The 22,657-nt window shown below is 48.3% G+C and overlaps 1 protein-coding gene and 1 long non-coding RNA gene across 9 annotated transcripts in view; one reads left to right on the top strand and one right to left on the bottom strand.

The window, feature by feature from the left end:
* The first annotated feature begins 1,333 nt into the window (after positions 1-1,333).
* LOC111557531 lies at positions 1,334-5,015 on the top strand. The gene is made up of 3 exons (XR_006589193.1): positions 1,334-2,650; positions 3,195-4,089; positions 4,716-5,015. It is a non-coding gene; the product is annotated as an uncharacterized LOC111557531 (long non-coding RNA).
* TMEM268 (transmembrane protein 268) overlaps positions 2,656-22,657 on the bottom strand; it is a 43,073-nt gene continuing 23,071 nt past the window's right edge. For 5 of the 8 annotated variants that reach the window (XM_019816415.3, XM_006939396.5, XM_023242638.2 and 2 more), the window contains 4 exons: positions 22,171-22,281; positions 19,397-19,477; positions 18,261-18,446; positions 12,416-15,105 (listed from right to left, as the gene is read on the bottom strand). In XM_019816415.3, the coding sequence (XP_019671974.2) occupies positions 14,926-15,105; positions 18,261-18,446; positions 19,397-19,477; positions 22,171-22,281 (558 nt within the window). In that variant the 3' untranslated portion in view covers positions 12,416-14,925. Of the gene's footprint in view, positions 3,493-3,600; positions 3,756-4,044; positions 4,231-12,415; positions 15,106-18,260; positions 18,447-19,396; positions 19,478-22,170; positions 22,282-22,657 lie in introns of those variants that run through there. The other 3 variants (XR_006589192.1, XR_006589190.1, XR_006589191.1) reach the window with 3 other exon arrangements.

The raw sequence follows: 22,657 nt of genomic DNA, 5'->3' as shown, positions 1-22,657 counted from the left end.
TTTGCTGCCAGGCTTCTCCACTGCAAATTACTATTTTCCCCTTTGGAATGAGTAAGTCATTTGGGGAGAGACTCTGAACAGCTCATTGCTCATCAAATTTTCACTCACTAGTTTAAGTGTCTAGGAAACCTCCCCCTCCAACCCCGAGAAGAACACGCCCAGCTAACATACTATTCCAAGAAGGATAAGAGACACATGAGGCAGAACCACCCCAGCCGATCTGATGGGCGTGGTGGAGAGTATGGAATCATCACAGAGGGAAGGACAGACCACTGGAGAAAGGGTCAGCAGACCTCCCCCCTCCTCCCTGACATCGTGGTCCAGGCAAACCCCCAACATTCCCTGGTTCCCTGGCTCTGTGACATCACAGCCTCCTCTCTTCTCTGCCAGTTACAGGCGAGTGAGCCTCAAAGGTCAGACCTCAGAGCAGGACGGAGTATTTTTTCTGTACTTAAAGGGACAATGTCTCCATCACTCCTGGACACCTTTGCTATAAGAAGCAGACATTACCCCTAATTTGCCTCGACTCCACTGTTTCTGTCTCTGGGCCCCAGTCTCCCCACCTGTGCCGACTGACCCCTAAGGGCTCCTCCAGCTCCAGAAGCCTTCCTGTTTGACCTCGCTGGGTCTTTCTTGTTCTGGTCCCAGTGCTGTGGGTCCCTGGAGACCTGAGGCTCACAGCCCACTGGGCATAACCCAAGAGGCTTTTTCTTTGGCTCCTGCCTCCATCTAGAGGTGAGTACTGGTAGTGCAAGAAACACCACATCCACCTCGCCCCAGCCAGCGTCTCTCCTACATCACCCTTAATCACGTTTTTAGGCACTTACCATGTGGCAGACACCGCGATAAGCACCTCACATCTTTATGCCACCCAACCCTCACACAACATTCTGGGGTAGGTTTTGCCATCCCCATTTTACAGACAGAAAAACTGAGGTTCACAGACTTTACGTTGCTCTAAATAACCCATCATGGTGCAACAAGAATTACATCCCAAATTATCTAAGTACTAACAATGTATGCTCTTAATTTCTGCGCTGCTCTGCCAAGCTTCATGGGGGTCCTTCCATTTCAAAACCACCTGCCATCAACTCTCGGAGGAGCAGAAGGTGTTTCTGAACATCTCTCTGCCCCTGGAAGTGCCTGTAGGGTGAGGCCCTGGACAGCAGAGGCTCGGGTACCAGACAAAACTGTGTTACAATCCCAGCTGCTCCTCTTGGCCATAAGACCTGGGAGTCACCTTTCTGGGGCTCAGCTCCACCATCTGAAAAGCTAAATGAGCTCAGAGATGTCCAAGGACCTGCCCAAGAAGCTCGATGAAGGTCAGTGTGCCCTTGACACCGTGGCTGTCTCTCTTACCCTGTTAATTTCCAAGATTGAAGTCACCAGGGAGAAGGAGGGAAGTACAGAATCGGGATGTTTCTATCCATTTCTATGAGCAGGGAGTAAAACACCTGTTAGTGGAAGGGAGCATAGGGATGATATTGTGTCCATTGTTGCCCAACAGTCAGAGAGAGGGCTTGTGTATTTACTCAGGTGACATTGAGAGAGAACCTACTCTGTGCAAATCCCTGTGCTCACTCCTGGGGTCCGAAGGTGGATTGGACCCATCCCTGTCTCCTTGAGACCAGAAATCTCTCATTCATGTTCACTGCCAGATCCCTCACTTAGTGCCTGGCACCAGTGGTCCTCAATAAAAACATGCTGAACAAATTTTTTAAATCACAGATTGGAATGACCCAGACTATGGAGTGGACTCTCATAGGCAAATCATAGGCAGGCTGTGAAATATTGCTCAACAAGTATTTATCGAGCACCTGTGATAGTGCCAGGCACTGGCCATGACCCAGTGTGGGACCACTAGAGAGGCCCTAATTCCTCCCAGGTGTAAGGGATGGCTTCCCGGAAGGAGCAGTCCCTGAGCTGAGTCTCCAGTGTGAAGGGTGAGGGAGTGAGAACATGGGGGTGGGGGAGACGGTTGGCACAAACGCATGGTGGTAACACAATGAGAGCAAGTTTGGGGCGCTGCTGGCAGCTCCTACGGCCAGAGGGCAACAGGCGAGGCCGGGAGGGAATGAGGCTGGCAAAGCTGGCAGGGCCAGACTACCAAAGCAGTTTTCAGCAGTACAACAGGGAGCCGCTGAGGGTTTGAGGCACAGCATGGTGATGGGATTGCAGGCAGATGGGCCTGCAAGTGAGTCAGGGGCCAGCAGGGAAGTTGTGGCCAGGGGAGTGGCCGAGGGCAGGGGCTGGAGGGTGGAGGGTGGCAGGTGGAGGAGATGTTTACAAGGTAGAATCACAATGCCTTGATGAATGGCTGAATGGGTAGAGAAAGGGAGGCAGGGGCCAGGAGGAGAAGGGGTTCGCCAACTCTGACTCCAGACCCAAAGTGAATATAGGACACGAAAGGAAAGGAAATAGGTTTGGGTTGAAAAGGGGGGGGAAGGGAGATGGCCCCACCAGCAGACAGTCAAAAGCAAACCTATCCATTGTTCTTAAAGCCATCAGTCAGCTTGACGGTGTCTCATCAGCAGTGAGACACCAACAGTGTCTCACCTGCCTTCATGTCCCTGGAATAGTGGCTCATCTCACCCCTGGGGCGGTGACAGCATCTGCTCATACGCAGGACCAAAGTTCAACCAAAGTACAGGTTCGTCCAGCCATCCCACAACTGTTTATTAACTGCACGCTTGGCATCCGGCACTGGGGACCCAGCAGTGAACCCAAGAGGCTGACCCCCTGCCTCCGTGTGTTCCACAGCAGGAAAATTGCAAATAAACTCCGGGGTGTGCTCTGAGACAAGGGCTATGGAGAAGAAGGAGGTGGGGTGGGGAAGAGGGAGGACTGGGGGAGGGACAGTCCTGTAAACTGGGAATTGAGTGGTAGAGGGAATAAATAGGGAGAATTAAATAGAGGGAGAGGCCTAAATAGGGGGGGAAATGCCTCACAAGAAAAGCTGACCTTCACACAAAGCCTTAACGGAGGGGAGGGAGGAGTTCCCTGAATCTCCAGGGAAGAGCATCCCAGGCAGAAAGCGCAGGCAAGGGCAGCCATGTTCTGTCCGCTTGGAACAGAGTGAAGGGGAGGGCGGGAGGAGACAGCAGGGGAGGGATGGGCAAAGGTAGTGCTGAGATTACAGATTTTTTTTCAGGGGATGCCCAGAGAAAGACTTTGGCTTCTCTTCTGCATGATAGGGCACCAGGACTCCAAGCAGAGGTGTGACGTGATGTGACTTACATCATAAGAGGATTCTGCTGTGCTGACACCGATGAAGACGAGGGTGGAAGAAGCAGGGAGACCAGCTAGGAGGCCATCGCAGTGATCCAGGTGAGACACGGTGGCGGCCGGGAGAGGGGGAAGCCAGTGCCCAAGGACGATGCCCTGGAGTGAACCCAGTGGGCACTGAGGGAATACTGCCGCCATGATGGAAACTCCCAGAGTAGGGCTTTGGCCACAGGGAAAGGGAAATGAGAACAGGAGCTGGGAAGAGGCCTGGAAAAGACAAAGAAGTTTGGGAATAAGAAAGATAAGGAGGCACAACCTTGAGTCATCAGACCTGGAAGTCTGATCTTTGGAGACACGGTACAGCCCAACCGCTACCTGTCAGATGGGAGCCTAGGTCCGGAACAGATGAGCCCAAAGCCACACAGAAAGGTGGAGCTGTGTTATCGGCCGATCTGCTGATTCAACGAGGTACCCCTGCAGGTAAAGACTGGCAGAGTAGAGGCTCCAACGTCTTTCCATGGGTGAGAGAACTTGGAATGGAAGAAGACCTAGTCAGAGGTAGGCCCGCATAGGTGGGCCTGGACGTGCCAGCCACAGGGAGCTACGAGAGGTTTGGGAGGGGAAGGGGCGTGATACGTTGGGAGAGGCTGGCCCAGTATGACCCACCGCTGAAATAACAATGGGCTTCTGGGATTGAGGCTACAGGGCCAGATGCCCCAGTGCCCTTTCCTCTTCCCATGACCCACCAAAACATGGCGTCAAAGATCTTCTGTTGCTGCTGCCAGGCCAATGAGGGGCCTTCTTCCACTGTTGACTCACCTAATAGTCCAAGAATATCCCAGAAGCACCAGCCACAGCTCTTCAGTAGATCCCAGGCATGGATGTGTGTAGTTGGCAAGAATATTGGAGTCACCTCTCTGGATTTCAGTCTCCCCAGCCGCCCTCTGCTGGCACACCTCAGATTTCTTTCAAGCCTTTCGGGGGTGTGGGACTAGTTACCCAAGCCTGTAACAATTTAGCCTAATGACTATATTATTTATTAGATACCAGATAGTAGTTAAGATCCCTGGCTTGTGTCCTACATACCCGTTAAATTCTGCCTCAACCACTTACTAAGCTTGAGCATGTCGTCGAACCTCTCTCTGTTTCTTTATAAAACAGGGATAATGTTGGTACATTACCTACTTCTCAGGTTATTGGGGAGGCACACGTAAGTGCCTAGAACATGGCCCCACGCGGAGAAGGCTCTCCAGAGGCGGTAACTGTGTATGTGTCGTGGTCAGGACCAGCGAGGCTTTGCTGACGTAACAAGTAAACTATAAAATCTCGATCGCTTGACCCAGTGTGGGGTTATTTTTAGCTCAAGCCAGAATTGTTTTCAAGCCACTTAATAACACGAGCAGTCCCCACGTGGGATGTGACCAAGACTGTTTATTCATGTGTAATTCAAACCCTTTACCAAGGACAAACGTTTTCCTTCACTCTTTCAGATCTGAACACGGATCCTCGCACAAATGGTTTGAAAAAGAGACACCCACACCACTTCTCCAATATTTGGGCGCTAAAAACTTGCACTATTGGGAGACCCTGAGCATTCTAGTCAGCAGCCCCCATGCTGTGCGGCTGCCCAAGCGTCTCCCGAATAGGGTGGTGAGCAGGAGCTAGGAAGATGGGTTCAGAAATTCCCCTGGAGAAGAAACCATCTGAGCCACCCCTGTGCCACCAGCAAGAGGTGATCTGGCCACAGCGGGAGGAGCTGCCTCCAATTAAAAGTCCTTGGTTGCATCACAGGACTGGGTCCCTCTTCTTTTCCCTTCCCCCAGCCCTGCTTCTGAGATTCCCTTGCATGTGGAGCAATTAGAACCCGGCATCGCTTGTAGAGAAATGTGGTTTAATCCTTCTAAAGCCTTCTCGGTCACTCCTAACCAACCTAATGAGGAAGTGCTTTGGAGAGGCTGGTGAGTGTAACAGGTGGCTATAAATGGATGCTGTAATAAATGTCTAGAGCTTGAGGGTACAATTCTGCTCATCTATTGGGTGACTCCATTTGGTGCTCAGGGCCACAGTGACCAGTGGGGCAGGTTGTGCAAAACTCTGCAAACAGCAGCCCTAGGGGGATGGAATGTGCAGCCGGCGCAGGTATACAGAGCTGTTTGCTAAAAAGAAGAGCATGTAGGGGGGCCTGGATGGCTCAGTCGGTTAAGTGTCCAACTCTTGATTTCAGCTCAGGTCACGATCTCACAATTCATGGGTTCAAGCCCTACATCAGGCTCTGTGCTGACAGCGTGGAGCCTGCTTGGGATTCTCTTTCTCTCCCTCTCTCTGCCCCTCTCCAACTCTCTTGAAATAAACTTAAAAAAAAAGTTTAATAAAATAAAATGCAGAGCATGCAAACATGATAATATGCAGGAGATCCCAGGTGGCTTCAACTTTAGCCAGGGAACCAGGCACAGAAGTGTATCACTCCAACATAATAGGACAACTTGGGGGAGCAAGAGAATGGGAAGCGTTTTGCACCCAACTTGGGGCTTTGGGGAAGGCTTCCTGGAAGAGATGTTTGCTGGAGTTTTCTGAGTGTTTAAAGGGAATTGGCTGAGGAAACAGGAGGGGAAATGGTATTCCAGAAGGGGGAACAAAATAAGTAAAGTTGGAAAACAGAGGCACAACGTGGGAGGGGTGTGAGGATGGCAAATGCCAATGGTTGGGAGGTGAGGGGTGCAGAGGGTCGTTCAAAGTGTTATATTCTAGGAGAGTAGGTTGGACCCTATCCTGAAGGTGATGGGGAGGGCCCAGGTGAGTTTCAGGCAACCAAAACAACATAGCCCGATTTACAGTGTTTGCAAGGTGAACATGGTGAGTTGTTAAGAAGACAACTTCTCCTCCTAGCACTCCCTGTGTCATCCCTGACCTCAGAAAGGAGAGGAAGAAAGAAAAATGATGTCTTATGCCATAGTACTATCGACTAACACTCATACCTATGATGAGAAGCCCATTCTGGCTACAATTGAGAGGATGTGCAGTTTGAAGGAGTGTGTAAATTCGGGTATATCACTTACTCTTCTAAGTGCTTTATAAATATCAACTCACTTAGCATAATAACCCAACAAGGTTAGTACAGTTACTACCTTGGTCTTACAAAGTAGGAAACTGAGACACAGAGAGCTTATACGTCTCTGAAGGTTATACTAATACCAGTGGCAGAGCTGGGACTTGAACCCAGGAAGCCTGATTCCAGAGGTGACACTCTTAACCAACCAGTTATGCTGCCCTTCACAACGATAGGAGAGTGACACTCATTTATTGCTCCAAATTGACTATTCATTGACTATTCATTGACTACTCTTCAAAAATGGACCCTTTAAATCTTTTCCCCTTGGCAGCTGGTGTAATGTTACACTTTGTCAGTAGGGGGTGCTGGAGACACTGGAGGAAGAAGGGCTTTCCTTCCTGGTTCTGGTGAGCTCATGGTAGCAGGATCCCACAGCCCAAGAAGTTCCTCTAATTATCTGGCTCTGGCAGTACACACGGCTTCTCAAGCACCAGTTCCTGCCACGCAGAAACTTCTCCAAATCAGGTTCCTGCAGTGTAGACAACTGCACGGTAGTAAGCAGTACTTAGCAGCCAACAGCTTCTCCCAGTGCCCACCATCAAACTGGGAAGTGCCTCCATCTCTGAGATAGCTTTCCCTGGCACCTTAAAGTGCAGATTTCTAGAACATCCCATCAACATGGCATCTCAAGAGATTTCTCTGCATCCGGTGAGCCATGGCCATGTCCTTCCCTACAAAATCCAGATTTCAGCTGGGGATTGGGCATAGAGAGATCCTCCTTGAGGGGCTCTATCTCAGCCCTAGGGGTAATGACTGCTCCTTACATGTGGTGCTCTTCCTGTATTTTTTTTTTAATTCTTTTTAGACTTTATTTTTGATAGAGACAGAGCGCAAGTAGGGGAGGGGCAGAGAGCGAAGGAGACACAGAATCCAAAGCAGGTTCCAGGCTCTGAGCTCCGAGCTGTCAGCACAGAGCTCGACACGAGGCTCAAACTCACAAATTGCAAGATCATGACCTGAGCCGAAGTCGGATGCTCAACCAACTGAGCCACCCAGGCGCCCCATGCTCTTCCTGTATTCTTTACAGTCTCTTTACTTCTTACTTCCAATCCATGATTCAAATTCCTTGTTATACTTAATAATTCTTTATGTTAAACTTCCCATAGTCAAATTACCATGTGGCTTTTGCCTTCTGATTGGATCCTGAGTGACACAAACATGTAAGAAGAGGCCGCCGAGGAGGTCAGGACAGCCAGTAATACAGGCATGAACTAGGATGGCAACACTGGGATAGAGACCAGAGCCCCAACTTACAGATTTCTCAGGCAAAGCTGGCCGGTTCCTAACTCACAACCATACAGAGAAGATCCTGGGAAAGGAGGTTCTTGATTTCTTCTGCCACACCCAGAGCTGAGAAGGGAGGTGGTCCTGAGGCCAAGCTGACAACACACAGATCATTTCCTCTTGGGCTGTGCCAAGTTGGAGGAGCCCATGGGATGTTTGGGTGGCCACATCCAGAAGGAGGTTGGAAATATGTAGCAGAAAAGGGTAAAGGAACAACGGCTGGAAGGAAGCAAGAGGGCTTGCTAATCGTGTGTGCATGATCAGTTCACTAGGCTGTAGCGCCTCTTTGACTCAGGGGGACCCCCCCCTGAGTAGCATCAGTCAGGTGAAGGGAAAGGACACTTCCCCGTGGCTTCTTTATCCTTGGTCCCCTTCTGCTGCCAGTTGTCACGCTGCTCCATGCCCTGGACCCATCCTCTGACCCAGATCCTTCTTATCCTATGCATTCCTCACTACCTCCCATGCCAAGGTCCCACTCTCCTTCCCCAGAGAACCCCACATTCCTAATGTGCTGGAACCATTTCCTGCAGCAGATATAACAGGTGCTTTGCACGTAAAAGATGCTCCTTAAATGTCACTTCCTGCTTCAGTTCAGTTAGAAGCCACTTCACAGAGGGATGGGAAGAGGCTTACATCTTATGAGTTTGCCAAAGGGTTTTTGGCCTCAGGGTAAGATCTTTCTTTGAAGGATTTTCGAACAATAACCATAAGAATAATAACAGAGGCCACAGCTGGAATTTCCCTCTACCTATGGCAGACTAGATTGTATCAGAATGATCCTCCTGCTGAGAGCAGTTTAAAAAGCTGTAGTTTGTTGGGTTTTTTTTTTTTTTCTTAAATCTGTTTGAATGCATCAGAGAGTGCAGAGAGTTGAAAGGGACATTGAGGACTTCTGACCTTCTCAAGGCACCTGCCAATTCCCAAGCAGGGTCGAAGAGGCTGAAAAACTGAGGGGGGGGGGGGCTTTTAGCAGACTCACAGCTTGGGGCAACAAAAATCAGAAGTTGAGGGCTCACCCTGAAGGAGGGATTCACCCCACAGGAGGAGTCCTGGTTTCAAAAAGTTTGTTTTTTGCTTTTTGAACAGGTGTTCAGTTAAAATCCCTGAAGAGGAAGTCAGGGCTCACCAGAAATGGACCAGGCCTCACTAGGACTGAAACCCAGAGTCAAATCTATCCCACCCCTACTTTTCTCAGAAGCAAAAGTAAATCCTGTCTAAAGTAATATCCAGAGTGGGGGCACTTGGGTGGCTCAGTCGGTTAAGCATCCGACTCCAGCTCAAGTCATGATCTCACGGTTCCTGAGTTCAAGCCCCGCGTCGGGCTCTGTGTTGACACCTCGGAGCCTGGAGCCTGCTTTGGATTCTGTGTCTCCCTCTCTCTCTGCCCCTCCCCTGCTCATTCTCTCTCTCTCTCTCTCTCTCTCTCTCGATCTCTCTCAAAAATAAACATTAAAAATTTTTATTAAAATAAAGGAATATCCAGAGTCTTGTACATCTCTTCAGCTGTTCATGTCAAAAAAAGTCTAATATTCAATCCAAAGACACCAAGGATACCAGAAGACCAACTGACCGAAAAGCAAAAGAAAACCAATCTAACAGAAGAACCAGAAACTGGAGTCAGCAAACATCCACTTCAGAACACCGAAGAAAAGTGATGACAGGAAAATGGATCGTTTCAGCTGAAAACTGTAACCTGTATTTTAAAAAGTCAATTAAAAATTTTTAGGACTGGGGCTGAAATTAAGAACTCTGTGGAGAGGATTAACAATCAACTAGACACAAATAAGGGCAAGAGTCGTGAAGCAGAATGTGTAGGGAACCTTCAGACTGAATCAGGAAGAGCCTCAAGAACACGAAACACAGAGAGCCACAAAAATGCAGCGAAAAGGTGTTCGCAAGCCGGTCGTTAGAGCCTCAGAAGGAGAGGGGAGAGGGGAGGCCGGAGGCTACATTGAAGGAAGCCGTGTCACAGATTCAAGAGGCACTGGGAGCCCCCCAGCAGGAGAAGCATAAAGGAAGCGACACCAGGAGGCGTCAACACACACACCGCAAGCCCACAGCAGAGACATAGCCATCACAGCCAAGGGACTGAGAGCTGACTCTGCAAACAGAAAACAATGAAAGCCAAGGATGTCTTCCAAAGTTTTAAAGAAAATTAACTGTAGTGCCCTAGGATTCTTGACAGACCAAAAATACCCTTCAGAATTCAAAACAACACAGAGGCTTTCCGGCCAACAAAAGCTCCATCCGTCACCAGAGGATTGGTCTTGGAAGGCAAATGCTAACGGTACTTCCAAATGCGCTCGGTACTATGCTATACTAAAGGAAATGCCAAAGGTTAGTTCCAGGAAAAGGGGAATATTCACAGGTAAACGTGCAGAGATGCAGGCAGACACAAAAAGTAATAAAGAGGTAACAAATAAAGAATAATAGAACGTATACGTGTAGATAGATCGAAGTGTAGATAGATCTAAATGAATACTGGCTGCATAAAGCACTGATAAAAATGCCTGTTGTGGGGGTGCCTGGGTGGCTCAGTTGGTTACGCATCCAACTTTGGCTCAGGTCATGATCTCATGCTTTGTGCATTCGAGCCCTGCAATAGGCTCTGTGTTCACAGCTCAGCGCCTGGAGCCTGCTTCAGATTCTGTGTCTCCCTCTCTCTCTGCCCCTCCCCTGCTCATACTCTGTCTCTCTCAAAAAAAAAAAAATTAATAAATAAGCATTAAAACAAATTAAAAAAATAATGCCTGTTGTGGTTTAAAATAGAGAGAAGGGCCAGTTCAGTCAGAGGAGTGTGTTGTGTGACTCTTGGTCTCGGGGTCATGGGTTCGAGCCCCACATGGGGTGTAGAGATTACTTAAATAAAACTTTAAAATAAAATAAAATACAGAGAGAAATGAAATGCACAAGAGGCAGAACGGCGAAAGGGTTCTAAGGTCTTTGGATTGTCCAGAAAGTGGCAAAAGTACTCTCTTGGACTCGAATAAGTCAAGGACACATGCCTAACTGCAGTGACCACTCAAAGCACAGAATACATACGTCCTAGGTTACTAGAGGAGAGATTTTGAAAGAAAAAAATATCAATGCAAAAGGAGACAGAAAAAAAGAGAAAAAAAAAAACAGAAAAAAAAAGAACCAATGGAAAATAAACCATAAAATGGTACCAGTAAGCCCAGATCTATCTAACACATCAGCAAATGCATTAGACATAGCATAGGAAATGCTCCAGTTAAAAAGCAGAGAACAGATTTTTTTTCTTAATTTTTTAATGTTTATTTAGTTTTGAGAGAGAGAGAGCGTGCATGCAAGCAGGGGAGGGGCAGAGAGAGGGAGACACAGAATCTGAAGCAGGTTCCAGGCTCTGACCTAGGCTGAAGTCGGATGCCAAACCAACTGAGCCACCCAGGAGCCCCCAGATTTTTTTTTAATCACACATGCCCATAAGAGGGGCACCTTCAATACAGAGATGCAGATAAGTTGAAAGTAAAAATCTGAACAAAGATATACTGGGTAATCACTAATCCAAAGAAAGCTAATGTATCAAAGTAGATTTTAAGGCAATAATCTAATAGAGATAAGAAGAGACATTCCATAAAGATGAAAGGGTTTCAACCCATGTGGAAGTTTTAACAATTCTGTATTCGTGTGCATGTCATAATAGAGCAAAACTTGTCGGAAGTGAACTAAGAGATACGTTCACACAAAGACGTGTATGTAATTGTTCATAGCAGCATCATTCACGAAACCAAAAAGTAGAAACAACCCAGCTGAAGAAATATAAACAGAACGAGATACATCCATGTCATGGAATATTATTCAGGAATAATAAGGAATTGATCATTAATACTAAAAAATAAAATCATGATATGTGCTCCAACATGGATGAATCTTGAAAATATTGTGCTAATGTTAGAAAAGCCAGACACAAAAGGCCACATACTGTAGGATTCCGTTTACATAAAATGTCCAGAAGGGGAAAATCCAGAGACAGAAAGCAGGTCAGTGGTTGTCAGGGCTGAGGAGAGTGGGGGGATCGAGAGTGACTGCTAATGGGGATGGGTTTTTTTTGCGGGAGAGGGGGAAAGGTTATGAAAGTGGTCTACAATTAAACAGTGGTAAAGGTCATGCAATCCTACGAATACACTGAAAACCACTGAACTGTATACTTTAAAGTGGTACGTTTTCTGCTACGTGAATTATATCAAAACTATGCAATACAAAAATGTGTCAGAAGTAAAAGGAAAAACAGAAGATGCATAATCATAGTTGGAGGTTTGCCACTCTCGGTCACCGACAGACAAACCAACCCCAATCAGTAAGGATACAGATGTGAACAACACAGGTCAAAGCCTGCACAAATGGACTCAGCTAGCAAACAGCACGGAGCCGCTGAGAAATGCTGTCGTCGATGGAGCCCTGGCTTTGGACCCTACGACAGACCAGACCTTGTACTTCCCATGCAACGCCTCAGCTAACCCCCGTTATCATCACACACCCCCTTATGGGTGAAGAAATGGAGGTACAGCAGGAAAAGAGAGGGTAAGCATCTGGCCCAAAGTGACCAGCTTGCTCTTAACCTCCCTGCCACACTGTCTCCAGGAACTGAATTTCAGAGAGGTTTGACTAGAATCTTTATTCCCATAAACACACCCCGTGGTGCTGGAGTAATGCCATCTGAGGCAGACTGAATCGACGTGAACTGTTAATGACCTACTACATCAGCAAACACGTACACTGGGCTCCTACGGTGTAGAAGCCATAGTGAGAGATCAAAAAAACAAAACAAAACAAAAAAACCAGCAACAATTTATTGTGCTCTGACTCAAGCTTGTAGCTCGAAGTTGCAAGCACTTTCCATTCTTTATATTATCTCATTTTCACAATACCTGCCGGTTGCGTATGCTAAATCCTCATTCCATGCACGAGGAGTGACACCCCAGGTGGCAAGGGATGCTGCTCCGAGGAGCGGAACCTGGATCTGAGGAACTCCAGAATCCAGGCTCTGAGCCCCTCCCTCCGCACCCACCATCTGCACTGTCTCCGTGCCCGTCCTCAACACAGAGCCTTAAAGCAGGGTGCGTGTCCAGGTATGGGTTCTGAGCTTCGCACGACCCTGTGAAGTAGGCAAGACAGAGATCACAGAATTTTCTAAAGGAGGAGAGCCAGTGGCGAAGGCAAAGAAAGCGCCTGGGGGGGCACACGTGAATGCTCCGCCCACTAGGTGAGACTACCAGCAACTCGGGAAAACCAGCAATCTGGACGTTAGCCTTTCGTCATTTAACACAGACATGTTTATTCTGTTACTATACTTACCAGGGTTTCCGGTTGGATGATAAATACGGGCTTCTAAGGAGCCCATTCACAGCCCACATTCCTTCTGTGGCAGGGGAGCGAGACAGCGACTGCCCTCATGAATTACTCTGATGGAGCACAGCGGCCCTGAGAGCTGGCTAAAGAGAAATGCCTAAGGTAGCCATTTCCCGGGGTGGGTCTATGTACACGATTTGTCTTCTCTGGGCCCAGAGAAAGCAAACAGTCAGACTGGCCTCTTACACAGTAAGTCACCCACAGGATTACATTTCGTGTTCACCAGATCCATTTAGAAAGAAGTAAACGGACACTCAAGAGAGGTTACGTGACCTGGCCAAGGTCATGCTTCTAAGGAAGCAGCATATCTGGGACGAGAATCCAGGTCTCCTGCTAACTAGGCCAGTGTTCCGTCCGCAGGTCCGACAGGTCTGGGACACCTCAGTCACGTAAGGCTGGAGGACCCTTCTACATGTGGATAAAGGCATTAACAGATAGGCCAAGGGCTAGACTGGAACAGAAAAAGCCAGAACTTCAGCTTTGGAAGGGAAGCTAAGAATCATCCAACTACCCATATGTATTCATTTATATAAAGATGAGTAAACTGAGGACTGGCCAAAAGTCACACAGCTAGAAATGTCAGCAGCAGGACCGGAACCCAGGTCTGTGCCAACCTCATTCAACTGAGCATAGAGAGCAATCTGCAAAGGCTACTCTAGAGATGACAAAGCCCTCAATCCACTGGGTTGGTCTGTTTTCCCCTTAGCAGGTCTAGGCCATGCACAGAAATTATAAGGTGAGAATTTTGTCCTTCAGAAATTGAGTCTAGCTAGAAAAATGTGCATGTGCACAGGAAAACAGAATTGATAACGTAAAACATCAATAAAGGTAGCAGCTACATTAAGAATTTAAAGGAGGCAGAGAAGCAGGGCATGTTCTATGTTGAAAGGCTTCCTGAAGGAGAGGTAAGTAAAGCTGGGCTTTGAAGCATGCATAGGAGTTCAAAGGATGAGATCGAGTAGGTACATTAGTCCAGGAAAGTTTCAACTTATGAAGAAGTTTTGTGGGAGATGAAGCCAAAATCACAGATGAGGGCTGGGTCCTGCAGGCTGGGGAGCCCTTAAATGCCAGGCCAGGTCTTTTGGATTTGCACCTATGGAATAATTGGTCTTCAAACTTGCTCAGGAGCAGAGAACCTGAAAACCCCTGACCTCTTCATGGAACGTCATGAGTGACAGATTAGCGTCAGAAAACAGGACTGCTGCTCTCGGTCTGGAGTATAAAACCACAACCATAGGCATGCATGCCTTTAAACAAAATACATCCTCAAATCAGACAGAATCAATCTTTCCCAAACAGTCCCATTATCAGTTACGTGCCGCTGGTTTCTCTCTTCTGCCTCCTAGAAGTCTGTGTGCTAGCAGACAACACAAGGCCATTGTTTGTCATAAAACAAAGGGCATGAGAAACTTACAAATGGAGAACGTTCTGAAAATTGACTTCTTTCCTTCCGATTAGGAATTCTGGAGGCCCGAGACAATGCTACAAAGAGCAGAGTCCTCTCTGAGGTTCAGTTTTCCCGTCTGACATGAAGGAGCTGAGGACAGGACCATCACCTGAGACTGAGCTCTGGACACACGGTTGGCCCAGTAGGAGCATCTTCACATTTTCTGGGCTCTCCAGACAATGAAGGGCATGGGAGAGGCCTTCCATCCATGCCCATGGTTCTAAGCAGCATAGAGACTGGTTTGGAGTGGGACCAGCTTGGCAACCATCAGCTTCTGAAAGGGCCAGGGGTCAGCATGGGATGTGGATAGGTATTCCTGTGCAGAGTCCTGAAGCAAGCACGATACCCATGCTCTGACATGACTGACAGTCTTCCGAGTGCTCCCAGATGCTTCTCTCCTCCCCTGGGGCTCATCGTCAGCCGCCTGGTGCTCCTGAGCCTTCCTGAGGACCTTCAGTCTCGCAGGAAGTGGAGTACCTTCCTCCCTAGGTCACCTGGCCAGGAATGGGCAGCACCCAGTACCCAGGATGTGGGCTTCTATGAGCTGGCAGGGGCACGGAATCCTTGGCGAGTCTGTGTGTCGTGTCCCCACTGCCTGGGGAAGCTGCGAGGTCACCAGGAGCCGGATATAGTAGCCGCCAAATACCGCCAACAGCTGCTGGGCCATTTCCTGGAAGAGGCAGGGAAGCAGAGTGAAGGCCACAGAGAAACATCTAATGTACGAGGGGAAAGCCAAGTGGTCCTCACACCCCTGGACCAGCAGTGATGCTCACTAGGAAGAACCTCGCCAGGTCCTCACCTGGGGCTCTTGGGAGATGCGTGGCCTGGTCTGGAACCCCAGCTTTGCAGCTCACCCCATGGGGTTCCTGCAGCCTCAGCTTCCTTAGCTCCAAAGTAGGTGACCTACCTGAACAAAAAAGCTCTGGAGTGCCAAAGCACTAGAGACATTACCACTGATTCACAGCAACCGATCACACACACACACACACACACACACACACACACACACACACACACTGGTTCCAGTTTCAAATGTCGGTGAGACTATAAAACACATGAGGTCAAAGTAATGCACTTGAAAATCACTAGTAAATGAGGATGGGGTTAGGGGATCATCCCCATGACGGCAGGATTCTTCAATTCCTACAAGGCACCTGCTGGCTTTCTTTAGACAAGTACTCCTACTATATGAAGAGTTTGCTTTTAAAAAGCAGATTTATCACATAAAGGCAAATACTTACATGAGGCATATAGAGTAGTGCATTCATAGAGACAGAAAGTAGCACGGTGATTTCCAGGGGCTGGGGAAGCGGGGAGAGGGGAGTTCGCATTTTGTGGATACGGAGTTTCAGTTGGGGAAAATGAAAACGTTCTGGAGATGTTTGGCGGTGTTGGTTACACGACAATACGAATGTACTTAAGGCCCTTGAATCGTATGCTTAAAAATGGTTAAGGGGGCAAACTTTCTATTATATCTATATCCATATCTATATCTTTATCTATATCTATATCTATTTATATTTTCTGTAATGAAAAAAACTTAAACAGTAAAAAAGAAAAAAAAGAATTTAAAAAATTGGATTTAATGCATGCTCTTATTAACACATTTGTCTCCAAAGTTCCATTAATTGGACTGGCAGCTGGGATTCCAGGGGAAATGCTTCGGTCCTGTAGGTGCGACACTGAAGGCTTACACAATCTCCATGAGCGGTCAGCATGTAATAAAGTAAGGTATGAGTCACATCAAGGCTATTCGTGTCAGTAGAGCTAGTGATTAAGAACAGGCTCTCAGGGGCACCTGGGTGGCGCAGTCGGTTAAGCGGCCGACTTCAGCCAGGTCACGATCTCGCGGTCCGGGAGTTCAAGCCCCGTGTCGGACTCTGGGCTGATGGCTCAGAGCCTGGAGCCTGTTTCCGATTCTGTGTCTCCCTCTCTCTCTGCCCCTCCCCCGTTCATGCTCTGTCTCTCTCTGTCCCAAAAATAAATAAAAACGTTGAAAAAAAAAAAAAAAAAAAGAACAGGCTCTCAAATCAAAAGGACCGAGTGGGAATTTGAGCCTAGCCCCCGACGATGGACCCTGAACAAGTCCTTTGCCTTGCCGAGCCTTTTTCTTCAACACGAAAAGAGGGAAAATCACAGCACCTGTTTGGGGGAGCTGGAGTGAGGATGAAATGGACTAATTGATAGAAAGCCCCCCACCTAGTGTTCCTGGTGTTTCCTTTGAGTCATCCTTGGTGCTAGAAAATACTGAAAACCTCAAATAGTCTGCCACTCCCTAATTCAGATTGGTCTCCTTGCCAATCTACTCTAAAATCAACAGCATAAGGAGCAAAGAACCGTGGCAAGAAAATTGTACTTAGAATTAGGAGGGCTGGCTTCTGCCCTTGGCTTTGCCACATGCTCCCTTGCTCGGTGACCTGCGGCAGGTCAGATGACCTCTTGGAAGCCCATTTCACCCGACCAGGAAGAGGAAACATAATCCACGCCTCACAGGGTATGCTAAAGGGTTTTATGCATAATAAGAAATCTGTTAAAATGTAAGAGGTGACTATAACTATTTCCCTATCTTTCACAGGCGTTGGTTTCCTATTGAAATATGATGGTCTATCTGGCTATGCTGAGACTTGGGCACTGATTATATTTTCCCTAGCCAAGTTACAAAAGGTAGCTACTTTAAAAACATGTGCATACGCGCTTGATATTCATGACAGGAAATTGTATTACTACTGGTTCGAATGAATTTGGAAAAATAATTTAAAAGACCCATCAGATTTAACAGGCTATGTCATATAAACCGAGGCATGCCACAGTAAAGTACATGACCTTATCAATCTTTTCTGCTCTAAAAAAAGTCAACAGGATTCAAGTGAAGACATTAATATATTTATCATTCTCTCTCTTGAGTCCCATTTGCCAGTCCCCCTACTCCCCACCGATGCAAAAGGGAAAGTCTGGGCTGGTTTGCACCTTTAATCTTTCCCTGAAAAGAAAATTCAGGTGCTTCCCTGCATCACAGCATGCCTGAGGTCACCCCTCTCTGCATGTCTCCCAGCCAGTGGGTCCAACCTCATGGAGGACACAAGCTGAAAACCACACTATCAGATTTCTGGCCATATCGAACCGACAGCTTGGGTGGCAGGGCCCGATAGAACTCGGGCTAGGGGCACTGGAATTCAAGAGAGATGCCTATAAGAGTTACACATCCAACTGCAATTTAAGTAAATGGATGGATAGATGCCAGACTGATTGAAAAATAGATTTAAAAAATGACCTGAATACTCATTAACATGTTTATGGCTAGGTAGGCTATGACCAACCGATCAACATGCAACAACCAGACATTCCGTGGAGCTACCAAAAAGAATACCCAAGATATTAAAAGATGGGGGCGGAACCCAGTAAGCAGAAAATGATTCCTATAAATTATTTTTTCAAGTGCTAGAGTAAGGAGGGACACCTGGGTGGCTCAGTTGGTTAAGCATCCAACTCCAGCTCAGGTAATGATCTCACGGTTCATAGGTTCAAGCCCCGCATCAGGCTCTCTGCTGTCAGCGCAGAGCCTCCTTTGGATCCTTGGTTCCCCTCTCTCTCTGCCCCTCCCCCGCTTGTGTGCGCATGCTCTCTCTCTCTGTTAAAAAATAAACTTAAAAAAATGCTACAGTAAGGAAAACATATATTGAAAACTAGTAAGCTAAAAGATACGTATGGCCTCTACCTACTCAGTGAAGCCATCTTCCCGGGGATTTACAACTTGAGGCCCCACACGGACTCCACACAAATACCCTGTGAGGGACGGTGGCCCTGACGGGTCCAAGTGCCCCTTACCTCTGGCTCAGCCTCAGGCACGAGCTGGCGAAGCTCAGTCTGCAGGAGTGGCCTCTCCTCCGAATGAGGACTGCCGGGCAGGAGAGGGGCTTCCTCCAACAGGTCCTCAGGCCCCTCTGCTGTCTCGGGGCTCACTCCGGTTTCCATGACAACACACAGCTGGCTCAATCTGCTTCTCAGCAAGGACTACAGAAGAAAGAGAGACAGGGCTTGGATGATATCCAGAGTTGGGTGGTATGTAGGAGGTTGGGTCACTCCCTGAGCTGTACAGACCCCACAGAGGACGGATGGATTCATCTACAGACTCAGATGTTGACCTCAGGAGTATCTGGAACTGAGCCACATTCGATATATCAGATAATTACCTACAAAGTTCCCTACAGTCTTTAATAGCTTCGAAAGCATTTTTCTTTCCATGCTCTCATTTGCTTTTCAAAGCACCCTGAGTCATGGGTATCTTTATCCACATGTTACAGATGAGTCAAGTGCAGCCCAAAGGCCTTGCCCAAAGCCACACAGGAACAAGTAGGCTGGGATCGGGCTACACCACAATTCTGACTTCAAGACCCCACGCCAGCACTGCCAGGGCTCCAGGCAAGGCTGATCCCAGGGAAGGAGCACAGGGCTCTGAGACGGAAAGGCTGAGCTCCAAATTGGGCATCACCAACTGGCCCCATGACTGCATTCAGGCAGCGACAGGACTTCTCAGAGCCTCGGTTTCCTCATGTGTCAGATCAGAGCAAGAACGCCCTGATCACAAATGATAGGAAGGCATTTTGAACATGGGAAAGTCGTCTAAATACCTGGTACTTTCCCCAAGGTTCCCACTGCCAGAACTTTTATTAGTATTATTGTTATTACCATTTATTGTTAATCTAATTGCTATATTATTAATAAATATATATGCTCACTCTAGGAAATGTAGAAAGTGCAATTAGCTGAAAAGGAGACTAATTGAAATCTAGTTAAAAAGTAATAATTCCCTAAGCAAAAACAACCAGTGATTCCACATGGGTGTTCTTCCTTCCAAGTAACTTTTCCTTAGGCATTTTTCCAACACTGAGGAAATGCAATCTACGCAAGGTGGCCTCCTGGTTTATTTTTGTGTGTTTGTTTTTTCACTTGAGGCCTCTTACCTCTTGGCTAGTCTTCATCTCTTGAATGTGGTCAGACAAAAACTGCACACAGTTCTCCAGGTCGAAGTAGACAAACCAGAGCTGGGAAGAGAAGCCATGACCGCTGAGGCTCAAAGCCAGCCCGACCCTGAACTCTCCATCCCTGACACTATCTTCCACCTCCTGCCTCCTTGCTGGAGTTCGGCCCTTCTGAGGACAAGCATGTTCTCTGGCGGGAACATGCCATTCTGCTCTCTCCTCAGACTAGCGAAGTCTCCTTTGTACAGCTGGGAGAAAGATGGCTTTGTGTGCACATTTGGAAAATGTCAAACCCTGTTCAAAATGGCTGCAGCTCCACTTCCTACAAGTCACTGAGCATCCCACAGAGATGCCAAAGCATCCCAGACATCGCGTATCCACCTGGAGCTACCACCTTTATCCTCAGGGGCCAGGGTGCCTTGCTGTCTGGAACCCCACATACAAAGGAGTGAAACCCCACTGCTCAAGGCCAAGGGGGAGGAAATCCAACTGGGGTGCTCTGGGAGGAGGGGGGCAGGGTAAAAATTACTTCACCATTATCTCCCCTTCCTCCTCAACCTCAACAGTCCTCAGAAGGTCAAGTGTAACACAGCCAGGCCAAAACCCTCCAAGTTCACTTACGATATCTTGTCGACTCCATACCTGCCAACATCACAACTGAAGTTCTGCAAGAAGCTTGTAGTCCCTGCCTCAATGCCTCCAGCCACTGACCACTTCCTCTGAATCCCAGACCTCCTTCCTCCCAGTGACTGACCTGTGAGACCCAAGGTCACATCACCTTGCCAACGAATCTCTCCACTTTCTTAACATCAGGGGACGCTTTTCAAAATGAATTTCTTTTTTGCCTTTTATTATGAAAACTTCCAAACAGATACAAAGGTGGAGCAAATGATGGGGCACCTGAGTAGCTCAGTCGGTTAAGCCTCTGACTTCGGCTCAGGTCATGATTGCACGGTTCATGAGTTCCAGCCCCCCATCAGGGTCTGTGCTGACGTCTCAGAGTCTAGAGCCTGCTTCGGATTCTGTGTCTCCCTCTCTCTACCGCTCCCCCGCTCATGCTCTGTCTCTCTCTCAAGATAAAATAATCATTAAATTTTTTTTTTTAATTGGGGCGCCTGGGTGGCTCCGTCAGTTGAGTGTCCGACTTTGGCTCAGGTCATGATCTCGCGGTTTGTGAGTTTGCGCCCCACCTCGGGCTCTGTGCTAACAGCTCAGAGCCTGGAGCCTGGAGCCTGCTTTGGATTCTGTGTCTCCCCGTCTCTCAGCCCCTTCCCTGCTTATACTCTCTGTGTCTCTCAATAATAAATAAATGTTAAAAAAAATTTTTTTTAATTTTTTAATGAAATAATTAACTTCCAGCTGCCCATCATCTTGGGTGGATCAGTGGTTCTCAGTTTATGCCTACTCTTTTTATTTTTTTTAATGTTTTATTTATTTATTTATTTGAGAGAGAGAAAGCACAAGAGTTCGGGGGTGCATAGAGAGGGAGAGAGAGAGAGAATCCCAAGCAGGCTCCAAGCTGTCAGCACAGAGTGATGTGGGGCTTGATCTCACAGACCTGAGCCAAAATCAATAGACAGACACTTAGCCGACCAAGCCACCCAGACACCCCAGTTCATGGCTACACTTGTTTTATCTTTACCCCCATCCATTACTCACCCAGGACACCTGGGTGTCTAACATCCCGGATGTTAGAGAAAATCCAAGGTATTGTATCAGCTCATCCTAAGATACCACAGTACTTTGAGACTGAAATTATTTTTTAAATTATTTATTTTAAAAGATGTCCCAAATTATTTTGAAAGGTGTGTCTATTCACTACTCATCCATCCATACATTCAGCTAATACTTTCCAAGTCACTCCTATGTGTCAATCTAAGAGGATTCACAGACAAATTGAAGACCCCCAGATTCCAGGAGCTCCCAGTCTATGATGTCACACTTGAACTGCCAGAAGTCCTGTGATGTCACTGAGTTCACCACCCTCCCCCCCCCACACCTGGTGTCAGGCAAGATCCCTTGTATCCTACACCATCTCAGGTGTGCGGGGCCCATGACACAGGGATCCACGCTTGTCTGTTCTCTGTTGCAGCCTCAGGACCTGGAACAGGGCCTGACACATACTAGGTTCTCGATAAATATTGGTAGGATGAACAGGTCATGTGCACAAGAGCTTCTTCCCAGGTCCCGCCCTCACGCCCCCTCCTGAACTCCAACTAGGTGAGGGGGACCAGTGAGAATGCAGAGGTAGCACTGAGGAGATCTATCAATCCCACTGGGCAGAGGCCAGCCAGGACCAGGAGACCTGGGCCCCAGCTATGTCCCAGACCCACTGTGTGACCTCTTACTAGTCACCTAAGGTCTACCCAGGGAGCCTGGGCCAAAGAAAAATGACCGAGCCAAGTGGACAAGGCCTCAGGGTCTGGCCTGCCTCTCCAGGAACCGTGCATGGGCTCCTTAGCGCCCAGGCAGGGGCCTGGCACAGAAGAGGCCCCCTCTGTTTGCTGAATAAATGCTGAATGAGGAGTGTGGCTGAGACAGTCCTGCCCCATGCAGGTCCTAGGCTGCAGGCCACCACCTAGAGATGAGTCTCCAGGACAAAGTGCTGACGCAGGGACAAAGGGCAGGGCTGGCCACGCTCATCCCATTAGCAGACTCTGAGACACCACGCCGCCCAGGGGAACATGGGGCCCTGTCCCCCACCAACCCAGCCCTCACGTGGGCCCCCAAGCAGAGGTCGCTGCCAGACACAGTACCTGAATCACACTCTGGCAGCCTTCCACCGTGTCCGTCACCCCCAGCAGCACCCGGTGCCTCAGGAGGGCTCCGTTGGCAGCCGCCAGCCTAAGGTCCGTGTTGGTGTTGGCCTAGAAGACAAACCGTGAGGTCAGATCTCCGCCCTGCCAGGGAGCTCTCAGGCCCTGAGCCACACCCACCTCTAGCAGCTGTCCCGCCTCTAGATACCATGGGGGCAATCCTGGCATCGAGACACATCCATTGCTCCCCCTATAAAATGGGGTTGTGGGGTTTGCAGCCAATAAGTTCAATAGTGTCAGACAGCTCTGGGTGGAAGCCCAGCCCTGCCACTTCCCAGCTGGGTGGCCCTGGACAAGTGACGCTCCTTCCCTGAGTCCTGCTTTCTTCAGTTGTAGAATACGGACAATGTCCCTGCCTCCTAGGAACATGGTGAGGCTGAACTGGGACTGTGTGTGTGGAACACTTAATCCAGTGCCTGGGACACCG

The sequence above is a fragment of the Felis catus genome, chromosome D4 (assembly GCF_018350175.1).
Source record: "Felis catus isolate Fca126 chromosome D4, F.catus_Fca126_mat1.0, whole genome shotgun sequence".
NCBI classification, from domain to species: domain Eukaryota; kingdom Metazoa; phylum Chordata; class Mammalia; order Carnivora; family Felidae; genus Felis; species Felis catus.
This window is presented reverse-complemented; position numbering and strand designations above follow the sequence as displayed.